This window comes from Arvicola amphibius, chromosome 9 (assembly GCF_903992535.2).
Source record: "Arvicola amphibius chromosome 9, mArvAmp1.2, whole genome shotgun sequence".
Classification (NCBI taxonomy): Eukaryota; Metazoa; Chordata; class Mammalia; order Rodentia; family Cricetidae; genus Arvicola; species Arvicola amphibius.
In genome coordinates, this window is record NC_052055.2 from 41,946,437 (window position 1) to 41,959,437 (window position 13,001).

Genomic DNA, 13,001 nt, shown 5'->3' on the forward strand with positions numbered 1-13,001 from the left:
TTCTTAATATTTATTTACTAGTTTTTAATTGTATGGGTACATGTGTGTGTTTGTGTGTGTGTGTGTGTGTGTGTTGGTGGCTATGCATATGGGCACAAGTATTTCAGGAGGCCAGAGGTGTCAGATTCCCTGAAGCTGGAGTTACAGGTGGCTATGAGCCACTGTGTGGGTAGTGGGAACTGAAATCAGGTCCTCTGGAAGAGCAGTACATGCTCTTAGCCACCGAGCCATGTCTCCAGCTCCTGGTCATGATATCTACCACAGAAACAGAAACGCTCACTAAGACCCTCAGCTACTGACTTAGGACCCAGGGCAAGCGAAAATGCACCAACCCAGGTAGAGGTATTTTCCATTCTCGTCTTTTTCTGCCAGAGGACTTCCTTCCTTCTCCAGTTCCTTCCTGTATCTTTTAATGTTCTTCACCATCAGGTCCTTGCGGGTCAGTTCATAGTGGTTGGGGAAGTGGTTGACGATCTGGTCATCTGAGAGCCGGTACCCAGTTTCCACACTGAACACATTGCGAATGGTTTGCACACTCATCCTGAAATAGAGATCAAAAGAGACAGGTGCTCAGAGCCGTGTCACCCACGTGTGTGCCAGTTTACAACCCTGCCCATCCCCAGGGAGCATGTAGGTGACCGGAACAGAGTCTGAAGTAAAGTTACCCATTCCCATAAGCAGATGCCCGCCTGGGGCCAGGGGCAGGAAAACATTGCTATGGTTCAGGGCTCCTCAGCACTCTGTCACCTCAGCCCGTGACTGCAGCACAGACTGCACACTCAGGGAGGGGCTGTCGCCAGGCTGAAGGACAGGGTGACTTTGACTCTGGGCTTTGACATTTGCATCAGGCCACACGTAAAGCCCACTCACTGCTCAATGGTTGATGCCAGGCTTGTGTGTGTGCATGCTGTGTGCTCGGATGTCAGAAGAGGCACTGGATCCCTTGGAACTGGAGTTCTAGGCACTTGTGAGCCGCAGTGTGGTGCTGGGAATCAAGCCCACTTCCTCTGGAAGCTTGCCACAAGTCCCCTCTGTGGATTCGTCCTCCTCAACACTGTCCCTCTCCACAGAGCAAGACCACTGGCACTGCAGGTCTAATGAATGGCCTCAATGGGCACCTGCCGGCCCAGCTTCAAGTCACTGTTCAGTCTGGCCTCTCCCAGAGCTCAGCGGGTGGAGTGCTCACCTAGTGTCTCAGTCACTCTCTTGTTTCTGTAACAAAACACTCTGCCCAAGGCAACTTAGGAAACAAAGGTTTGCTTTTGTTCGGTTTTTGGTTTTTTGAGATAGGTTTTCTCTGTGTAAATAGTCCCGGATGTCCTAGAACTCACTCTGTAGACCAGGCTGGCCTCAAACTCACTGAGATCTGCCGGCTTCTACCACCTGAGTGCTGGGATTAAAGGCATGTGCCACTGCCACCCTGCTAAAACAGAGTATTTAATTTGGGGCTCACAGTCCCAGAGGGTTAGAGTCCATGGTCACCACGGTGGAAAGCTCTGCACCAGACAGGTAGGCACGGCACTGGAGCAGTGGCTGAGGGCTTACATCTGAACCGCAAGCATGGGGCAGAGACAGAGACAGAGTGGAGCAGAGACAGACAGAGAGAGAGAGAGAGAGAGAGAGAGAGAGAGAGAGAGAGAGAGAGAGAGAGAGAGAGAGAGCGCCCAAAGAGGACGAAAATAAAGATGCCAGATAGTTAGCCTAGAGAAAACAAAGACCCAGCAAGCACAACATCTGAGGGAAAAGGTCTCAATGAAGTGATCCAAAGAGTAGGCCAAGCCCAACACCTGGTCCTACTGGACGAAGCTGCAGGTAAGAAACCCCGGAGGAAGCTCCCAGCCACAAGCTTCTTACATCAGCACAGTCCTTGAGAGACTGATATGTCATCTGTGGCCCGGCTGGCGCCTCAGAAGCTCCTTAGATAACTGGCTCCGAACACCGTGCTCAGGTTATTTCCACAGAAACACAGAAGGTGGAAATGCCTCAACAGGCTCAACTGGCTATACATTTGGAAAACTTAACTTATTAATAAAAAAAAAATACAAAACACAGCTCTTTACTCTCACCAGTAAAAATTCCAATCTTCATTCTCTGTCACTTGGACCCATCCTCTCTTCTCAAAGTTGTTGATTAGCACCGACTTCTCGATGTCGGTGACCCACTTCACCCGTCCTGCCATGATCCTGGAAGAGACCCCAAGTGTCATATTTGGGAACTCAACAGCGACCAACTTTCCCCAAACCAAAGGGATCCCCCAAGCATCATGCAAAGTAAACATACGCCACCCCCTCAAGCTCACATGGGTGTTTCTTAGATAGGGCTAATCCAGTCCCAGGGACTCCTGGTGATATCTAGGGACATCCTGGTCACCATAAATGGGAAGGGAGGAGATGCTTCAGACATCGCGTATGGGGGTTGGGGATACTGGTCAACATCCCACAGGCAGACAGGCTTCCATTCCTCCATAAAGGCCCCAGCCCCCATGTCAACCAGGGATAATTTAACAGTGACTCGCAAGCACCCAATGCTCCTGTATTGGGGACCACAGGAGAGGCTTGAAAGGCTACAAGGGTGGGAGGAGCTCTGATTGGAGCAGGTGAGGAAGGCTGTTCTGGGAAGTGGGCTGCTGAGCTGAACTCTGATGAAGAAGCAAGGGTTTGCGCATCCACCCTGCTCTGGGCATCCTCATCCCCTCTCCCACACTGCCTATCTCCCTGCTTCTCTTTTATCACATTTATTCTAACCATGCTCTTAAACAAAACAAAACAAAACAAAAACAAAACAGGGAACTGGAGAGATGGCTCAGTGATTAATACCAGCTGCTCTTCCAGAGGACCTGAGTTCAATTCCCAGCAACCACACGGTGGCTCACATGAAATCTGGTGCCTTTTTCTGGCCTGCAGACATACATGCAGACAAAGAACTCATATACATAAATAAAAATTAAGAAAACAAAAGCACTTTTGCCAGGTGTTGCTGGCACCTGGCATGCCTTTAACGCCAGCACTCAGGAGGCAGAGGAAGGCAAATCTCTGTGAGTTTAAGGCCAGCCTGGTCTACAAGTTGAGTTCCAGGACAGCCAGGGCTACACAGAGAAACCCTGTCCCCCCAAAAAATTAAAAAAAGCAAAATAAACAAAAAGGACATTGTTTTGAGGTTTTATTTGTTTTTATTTTATGTGCATGAACATGGCCACTCACAGAGCACCAGGTGATTGTAGATGTGACATAACCCTCACCCTCATCCTGCGGGGCAGGAAGCAAGCCTGAGCCTTGGGAGGCCAGAGCTTCAGGGAGACCAGCCCGGGCTCTTCCCAGACATGTTATTACACATTCTCTGTTCCCAGTGTTAGTACTCACCATAGGTCCCTCTGCAGCTCCTCGAGTGCTCAGAACCGCTCCGCTTCACTGACAAAAGTACAGGGGACACAAACTGAGTTCGTGATGGAGCAAAACTTGACCACCCCAATAGATACGCAGGGGTGGCATCTTGGCTAACCAGTGTGCACAGAACAGGCTCTTACACGATAAAGGTTTTGAAGTTGCCACCCATGGTGAGTCACATGTCATCCTAACACATAGAGGGCAGAGGCGGGAAGATGCCATGCAAGTTTGGGGTTAGCCTGGTCTATATGTCAGGTCCAGGCCACTCAGGGTTATATAGTGAGACCCTGTCTCAAAAGAAAATACAGCCAGGCACCTTCAACCCCCAGGCTCGGGAGCAGAGGAAGGTGGATTGCTAAGAGTAGGAGACTGGCCCGGTCTACATAGTGAATTCTAGGAGAGCTGGGCTATACAGTGAGACCCTATCTTAAAAAAAACTAAAAGTACAAAAAAATGAAAGAAAAAGGAAAGAACAGAACCTCCACGATCACTGCACACACATGCCCATCAATGCACAGAGGCACATACACACAGTAATAAAATAATAATTAATATATGGTTTAATAAGCTATTTAAAAATAATTAAAAATAATCTAATAAATAATAATTTGATAAACAATAAAAATTAAATCTTAAAACATTTGCGCACGATGAAAACTAGATCAAAACAAAGCAATTGGAGGTGATCAACCACAGGCAGCCTACTGGGTGTTACAGAGGACGATGCCACCCATCTGTCTCAGATGACGGGGTATGGCCTTTGCAAGGAGAACAAGGCTCCTCTGCTCACCCACAGCCTCGCTTTTAGTCACCCTCCAGGCAAGGACAGTCACTTGGCACAGAAGAGAGCTGAGATGGTCCCGTCCCAGAGAAGGTGACCTACACATAGGGCAAGGTGAATTAATCACACTGTGACAAAGCTCAGCTGTGGTCCTGGAGGGGACGAATTGGGGGTCAGCTGTGTGCCAGGAGACTCCCAACCCATACAGGGCTCTCCACAGCCCTCAGCTCTGCTGGACAAATGCATGGCCCTCCTCGCTGCTGCCCTTGTCCTTGGGTGAGCCAGCACTCTGGCTCCTGGATACACACATCAAGTGAAGTTACCAGCTCCTAAGCCTACAGCTTCTGGGCCATGGTTATCAGAATAAAACTAACAGTGTGCTCGCTCGTGACCTACAAGGCCAGTCCAGCCCTACCTGCACCACCACCTCCCAGCGCCACCTCCCATCACCCTACCCCTCCCTCTCCGGCTCCTTCTTTCATCCCACATCCACTAAACTGTCGGGAGCCTGTGTTCTTCCCACAGACCCGACCCCTTCACAAATGACCTCTCCCACGAGCAGCTTTTCCTGATCGCCCAGCTTCAATCCTCCTGACAGAGCCACTGTCCCTTTACAGCAGCCCTGCCCCCCCCACTGTCCACATAAGATGCATTCTAAGACCCTGGTTGAGGCCCAAAACTATGGTGAGTACTAAGCCCTACACAAACTGTGTTTCTTCCCATCCAAGTACCGGTGACAAGCTTGTACGTCTTCACTTCAAGGAAGCTCTTTCCAAACAGCCAGGATCACCCCTCACACATCGTGAGGCCCGTGACTATGAACAGAAGCATTGTGATAGCTCGAGAATTTATCTGATCACTCAGGTGGCTACAGAGGCTGACTGCTGGCATGGGAGCACATACCCAGTGGCTACACTGGACACAGAATGATTACTGTTCCAGGCAGGACAAGGTATCGCAGTACAATGTTCTGTAATAGTAATCAGAATGATGGAACATTCACAACCCCAAAATCATATATTTCTTGGGGATGGAGAGATGACTCAGTGGTAATGAGCACTGGTAGCTCTTGTAGAGGACCCAGCTTTGGTTCCCAGTACCTGCACTGCCATTCAAAACTGTTTAACTCTGTATCAGGGAATCTGACGCCCTCATCTGGACTCCATGGGTACTGCATGTACATGGTACAGACACATGTAAGCAAAACCACTTTTTTAATATAACTGTTTATTTCTGGAACCTCTGAACTGAAATTATGGAAGGTGACACCACCGATATGAGGAGTTTCTATATTTTCTCTATGCATGCATATTACACACTGGTTTAGTCTGGCTCTTACTCAGGCTGTGGCCCAAGGCCTGTACGAGCAGCACAGCATCGCAGGGAGCTGCTCAGAAGAAATACCTTCTGATGCTGAGTGGTAGAGTGCTTGCCTGGCATGCGGGAGGCCCTGGGATTCATCCGGAGAACAAGAAAAGGAAACCGGGAAGCCAAGGAGGAAGGGGTCGGGGGAGTAAGATTGGTCCTTGCCTTCACCCGCCAGTGATGACTGACTCAGGTTCTCCGGAGGAGGACCCAGGGAGCTGTCAGATGAGTCTCACACATGCCCAGATGTGAAATCCACTTCTCTACTCCACGGATGTCTCGACACAGATGTGTGAACACAGGACTATCCCACCATGCCACAGATCCTGCTGAATCTCCAGCCCAGAACAGTGTCTAGCAACAGTAGGTACTTAGTAAGCACCTGGTGAACTGTGCCGGGCATGGTGGTGCATGCCTTTAACTCCAGAGGCAAACAGATCTCTGTGAGTTCGAGGCCAGCCTGGTCTGTGGAGTGAGTTCTAGGACCACACAGAGATACCCTGTCTCAAAACAATAACAAAAAGGGGCTGCCGAATGGCTCAGCAGGTAAAAGTGATCATCAGACAAGGCCAGAGACCCGAGTTTGATTCCCCGAAGGCACATAAAGTTGAGAACCAACTCCTCTGACATCCACATGCGTGTGGTGGCACAAGCATGCCCACACACAAGCATCATACACATAAAAATAAAAACAAATAAAGGATAAATAATAAAAAAAATAAGTAGAATCAGGCATGGTGGCACAGGTTTGCATTCCCAGAACTTGGGAAGTAAAGGCAGGAGGATCAGAAGTTTTAAGGTCATCCTCAGGCATACAGAGTTCCAGGTCAGTCTATACTACATGAGGTCTTCCCATAAAACTCAAAAATAAATTCCCTCTGTATAGGACCAAATAAGTGCTACTTGGGGAGTGAATGCAAGGAAGTCTGGTCCTAGTGGGGGCAGGTCTTCCCCCTCCAGGGTTGAGAGGCCAGCACCAATAGTCCATAAAGACTTGGCTTTCTAGGAACAAGCAGAATGCTACTGGGGGAAGATCCACACTGAGAACACTTGCCTGTTGGAGTATGGTACAACCCCAGAGAACAGACACAGGCTAAAGAGCTTCACCGCCTGCTGTGATTACAACCCTAGGCACAGCAGTCAAGGCAGCTTCCTAGAAACAGCAAGCAGAAGAGAACTTACCAGTCTCCTCATCCTTCGTGTCCAGCCTCAGAAAACAAGGACCCTCTCTGCTTCCCACACGTTTTTACAATTCTGCCGGTGAAGTCCCAACACCACCAGGATTCCCAGTGTCTAGATTCTTTTCAATAAGCTTTCAATGAAAGGTAGAAAAAGCTATCTCTAAGAAAATAGAACCAAGGGACTGGAGAGATGGCTCATCTGTAAAAGTGGGCACTGAGCTTGCAGAAGACCTAAATTAGGTTCCCAGCACTCACATCAGGCAGCTCACAATTTCTTGTAACTCAAGCTCCACAGGCTTCCATATGCCCTCTTCTGGCCTCCACTGGTACCTGCACTCACACACACCCTCATAAAACACACCACACACACATACACACACACACACACACACACACACAAAATTAAATAATGAAGCCAGACGTAGTGGCTCACACATTTAATCCCAGCACTTCAGGAGGCAGAGGCAGCCAGATCTCTGTGAGTTCAAAGCCAGTGTGGTCTACAAAGCAAATTCCAGGACAGCTAGGACTGCTACCCAGAGAAACCCCACCTCGAAAATAAATTTTTTAAATAACGAAGAATATTTAAATAAAGATAATAGTATATAATACTGCATACCCGTGACCTACATCCCTCTCCACACCACAGTCGGTTGCCAGTATCATGCCGCAAAGTGGCTGTAAACCAGCGTCTCCAATTCCTTGACAGCAGATCAGGACCTCTCTTTCTGTGCTGTCACATACAAGACAGCACTGTAATATGCTCATTAAATGTTTCCTGAACAAAGCCTGCTTTACGAACTCCAATTCGGTTTGCAGCGCTACACTTCCAATTGAGGACAAAGCCCCTCTACTCCACAGAGGACCACCACTCCTGAACCCCTTAACAAAGACACCTCGGCGGACGCAGTCTAGCAGAGTCCCGAGTGGAGTAGCCCTGAGCTCCCCGCACAGGTGCCGCGACCCCACCCTCCACAATAAATGCTACCGCAAACAATACAGACTGCGAATGCACTAAAAGCCTAGGAGCCCGCGAGCCTGAACTAGCCGGTAAGAAAGATAAAGATGCAATTACAGCAATCGGACGGCTCAAGGCAAGTCCCAGGAGCTCAGAAGACGGATGCTGAGCGGTGCAGGCCGGGACTGGGCAGCAGGAGCTAAACCGCCTGGATCCTCCACCTTCGCGCCAGTCTGCGCACGCGCAATCTCCACGCGCGGCCACGCCCACAGCGCACAGGACCCCGCCTAGTCCTTCTGCTGTAACCAGTGAGCCCTGCGCGCTCCACTTCCGGAGAGGTGTCCTAGCAACTGAGGATGCGCGACTGCTTCCGGATCTGGCTTTTCCAACTGGGTGTCTGCAGCTTAGAGGCTACAAAGCGCAGGGCACCCTGTCTGCGCACCCTTCTGAGCGCAGAAATGAGAGCTTCAAGGGTGTGGGCCAGCGGGTAAAGGCGCTTGCCGCCAAACCTTATAACCTCAGTTCTGTCTCTGGAATCCACCTGCGTGATGGAAGGAGAGAAGAGACACTTGCTAGTAGTCCTTTGAGTTCCACTTGCGTGCTGTAGTGAATGTTCACACACGTACACATACAATAAATGAAATTTAAAAAATTAATGGGTATGGAGAAATGGCTCAGAGGTTAAGAGTGTGTTGTGCTTTTGCAGAGGACCCGAGTTCAGTCCCCAGCACGCATGTCAGGCTGCTCACGACCACCTGTATGTAACTCCAGTTCAATGTGATCCAAAGCCTGAAGTCAGTGGCCTCCATGGGCACCTATCTGCACACACGTCATACACACACCACACACATCACATACACACATAATAAAAAATAAAAATAGGACTGGAGAGATGGCGTGGCAGTTAAGAGCTCTGACTGTTCTTCCAAAGGACCCAGATTCAGTTATGAAGTAGCAATGAAAATACTTTGTGGTTGGGGGTCACAACATGAGGAAGTGTATTAAAGGGTTGAAGTATTAGGTTTGAGAACCACTGGACTACAGAGATGGCTCAGTCATGAAGAGTACTAACTTCTCTTCCAGTGGACCCTCATTCGATTCCCAACACTCATACAGCCTCTCACAAGCATCTGTAACTCCAATTCCAAGAAATCTGATGCCCTCTACTGGCCTATGTAAGCACCAGGCATGCTTATAATATACATGCATATGTGAAGGCAAACCAGACAGGGTTTTTTGTTTGTTTGTTTTTTAATTTTTTGAGACAGGGTTTTTCTGTAGCTCTGGCTGTTCTGGAACTCTCTCTATAAACCAGGCAGGCCTTGAACTCACAAAGATCCACCTACCTCTGCCTCCTGAGTGCTGGGCTTAAAGACATGTACCACCACCACCTGGCAACAAACTTTTAATTAAATAATAAAAGTTATTTTAAAAAGCAGAGCAATCCCTCCCTTTGGGAAGAGATAGGCCACCAACCCAAAAGGAACAGATCTGCATTGGCTCTGAAGTCATGTGGTTTAAACATGTCACTTCACCTTTCTGGGCCTCAGTTTTCTTGTTAGTAAAATCGGAAGTAACAGTTTTTACATAGACGGTTTGTTGTGGCTGGGCCTGGTGACTGAGGCAGGAGGATTACTTGAGTACAGGAGTTCTGGACTTAAGTGCCTTATACTAATCAATCATCTTCAATAAATTTGGTAGCAGCTACTTAATGGAGGGTCAGGTTAGAAATGAAGGGCTTTGGAAAGGTTCTCAGAAAGAAAAATAAGTAAGTAAATAAGTAAATCAATTAATAAGCCATAGTTGGTTGAAAGCTTGCCTGTGATATTAACACTGGAGAAGCTGAGGCAGGAAGATGGGGAGATCCTGGGTAGCCTAAGCTACACAGCAAGGCCCTAATCCAAATAGAAAGAGTAGTGCCCTTGGCATGGCACATGGTAGCTGCTCAAATACTTGTTGGGTTAGTTCATAACAAAGGAGCCACGCGTTTGCAGCCATGGCTCCCCTATGAAAGAGCATGCTAGAGACAGCAGGAAAAGTTGTGTCCACAGGCTTGCATGCCAGCTGATAGCTGTGTGAGCGTGGGCAATGCCCTGCTTCCCAACTGCAGTTTCCTCACTGTGGAAACAGGAATAACGACCTCAGTGGTTCAGGGAACCTGCTTAAGCTTCTTGGGAAGAACAGGTAGAAAGGTGCCCGGCAGGTTTGACCAGTTCCTTTGCACGCAGCCTAGAGGGCCCCCGCGGGACTCACCAGAAGTCCTGAGGGAGGAGACTGCTCGGAGGAAGGGTAATGGGAGGGACAGTGCAGCCCCAATGTGGAGCATTTGCTGGGAGCTTTGTGGTTCCATGAGTAAAAGATCAGAAACAAACGACAGACTGCCTCTCTGTGCTAACCTAATTATGTAAATTTAGTTTTAAAAAAAAAGCTTCAGGAAGTTTGAGACCAGATGAGACAGCGTGGTGAAGCTTATCTCAAATAAAAGTCAAAGCACACAAATTCACATACACAGTACGCGAAGCCAGCAAGGAGAAAGAAACCTAATACAAAACAGGCAGCTGGACCTGTGAGGAGGACTCAGTGAGGAAAGGTGCCTGCTGCCACACACACACACACACACACACACACACACACACACACACACACGATATACTTTTTTCTTCAGTAGGCAGAGGGGTGGAGAGATGGCTCCATGCTCCATGGTTAAGAGCACTAGCTGCTCCACTCACAACAGACTGAAACTCCAGGTGCTGGGGATCTGACACCCTCTCTGCCTTCCATGGTCACTGCACACATGTGGTGCACAGACACACATGCAGGCAAAACACTCATATGCATTAAATAAAAATAAATCTTTAGATAGCAAAACATGACAAACCTTAAGCCCAGAGCTACTATTTGAGTCAAAAAATCTGACTACTCTCTCTGTGGGTCTTATTCTCCTTCCTTCTTTCTCTCTTCCTCTCCCCTTTTCCTCACAAAATAACAGGTGTCTAGGATATCTGTGGTGGTTTGAATAAGAATGGCCCCATAGGCTCATATATTTGAATGTCTAGTCACCAGGGAGTGGCACTATTAGAAAAGATTAGAAAGATTAAGTGGTGTGGCCTTGTTGGAGGAAGTGTGTCACTAGGGGTGCACGATGAGGTTTCAAAAACTCATGCTAGGTCCAGGCTCTCTCTGCTTTCAGGTAAGGATGTAGAACTTTCAGCCCCTTCTCCAGTACCATGTCTGCCTTGATGGTACCATCCATGCTCTCCACCATGATAACGAACTAATTTCTGAACTGTAAGCAAGCCCCCAATTAAATGCTTTCTTTTATAAGAGTTGCCTTGGGGACTGGAGAGATGGCTCAGAGGTTAAGAGCACTGACTGCTCTTCCAGTGGTCCTGAGTTCAGTTCCCAGCATCCACATGGTGGTTTACAATTGACTGTACTAGACAAAATGGAACATGGTGGGTGACACGTGTTTATAATCCCAGCATCTGAGAGGTAGAAGCAGGAGGCTTAGAAGTTCTATGGTATCTTTGGCTATTTACTAAATTTGAGGTTAGCTGGGGCTACATGAGACCCTCCTCAAAAGCCACAAAAAAAAAAGAGCTGGAGAGGTGGTTCAGACTCTCACTTTTAAAACCACAAACAAGCAAGTATTATGTTAATATCTTAATTAAATACAAATTAATCACTATGTCACTCTGGTTGACCTGGAATTCTCCATAGAACTCACAATGATCTAAATGCCTCTGTCTCCCAAGTGCTGGGATTAAGTTGTGTGGCACCATGCTTGGCTAAATATATCTGATTTTTTAAAAGTGATCTGAATTGTTATTCAGACTTTTAAAGCTATGTTGAAGAACACAGCTCTCTCTCTCACTGTTAAGATGTGTAAACCGAGGAACTAGTCTTAGTTGAGGACGGATCCCCTTTTGGATCTGGCTTTCTGCCCAACTGGCCATCTGCTTTCAGGCTGTGCCATGACTAGAAAACTAGACAATATTCCCAACAAACAAAAACACCAAGCAATTCTGGGAAGGTTCAAAAATAGATGAGTGTGGAAATCCCAATTTTAAAAGGAGTATAGGCCACGCGGTGGTGGCGCATACCTTTAATGCCAGCATTCCGGAGGCAGAGGCAGGTGGATCTCTGTGAATTCAAGGCTAGGTGAGTTCCAGGACAACTAAGGCTACACAGAGAAACCCTGTCTTATAAAACAAGCAAGCAAGCAAGCAAACAAACAAACCCACAAGTACAAATACGCAAGAATAATGTGAGGCTTCTGAGCAAGCCCTGGAATCACCCCTGTAGGCTGCATGGAAGGGGCTGCCAGAAGGCAGTTAGGCAGAGTCACTTGCTGAGGTAGTCCATGGGGGACCAATGTCCATGTCTGATGCTCAGACGGAAGCCATCAAAAAGGTTAGTAGCCCAGCTAACAACTCTTTAAAGCAGTGGTTCTCAGCCTTCCTAATGCTGTGATCCTTTAATACAGTTCCCCATGTCTTAGTGACCCCCAACCATAAAATTATCTTGCTGCTACTTCATAAGTGTAATTTTGCTATGGTTATGAATTGTAATGTAAATATCTGATACGCAGCCCCTGTGAAAGGGTTGGGTTGGTCAAACCCTTACGGGTCATGACCCACAAGTTGAGAACCACTGTTTTAAGGAAAGCTGGCAATTTTGAGAAATGCACAAAGCCGATCAAATGAATTGAGCAAAAGCAGGGAGTACAATCAACACATTGGATAGGATTGACCCACGGCCAGAGCCAGCCTGCTGCCTGCTTTCCACAGAGCAGCGAGTCTCTGACATTTTTGGATCAATTCATGGATAAGGAAATACAATGATATTAGTGCCAATTAACTGAATCTCCTCCCTTCCTAGTCCAGTTTCATTTCTGTTGCTTTGATAAAATACCCCGACCAAAGGTAATGTAGGGCAAGAAAGGGCTTATTTAGCTTATAATGAATTCCCATTCATGGTCCCTCATTAGGGAAGCCAAGTCACATCCTACCTACCGTCAGCATCGGGGAAACAGTAGGTTTTAACCACTTCTTCTCTCATCTAGCTCTTTCCTGTCTTATACAGCTCAGGACCCTGCCAGGGGAATGGCACTCCCTACAATGGGCTAGATCTTTTTACTTTGGTTAACAAGAAGACAGGCCTCTACAGATAATCTCACAGGCCAAGCTGGTGTAGAGGATTCCTCCATTGAGGCTTTTTCTTCTCAGCTGATTTGTTTTAGGTTGTGGCTAATTAATGATCCAAAACTGACCAGCAGGTTACCCTAAAAAGAATTCACTCTTGGGCTGGGTTAGTTTCCATTACAGGAAGGT

General features: G+C 47.7%; 1 protein-coding gene across 1 annotated transcript in view; it reads right to left on the reverse strand.

Moving 5' to 3' along the window:
• Positions 1-7,920, reverse strand: part of Ttll1 (tubulin tyrosine ligase like 1) — a 28,149-nt gene extending 20,229 nt beyond the window's left edge. Inside the window, exons 1-4 of the mRNA XM_038342999.1 lie at positions 7,786-7,920; positions 3,360-3,407; positions 2,067-2,183; positions 333-541 (exon numbers count right to left, since the gene is read on the reverse strand). Coding sequence (XP_038198927.1) covers positions 333-541; positions 2,067-2,179 — 322 coding nt within the window. The 5' untranslated portion in view covers positions 2,180-2,183; positions 3,360-3,407; positions 7,786-7,920. The remainder of the gene's footprint in view (positions 1-332; positions 542-2,066; positions 2,184-3,359; positions 3,408-7,785) is intronic.
• Between the last annotated feature and the right edge of the window lie 5,081 nt (positions 7,921-13,001).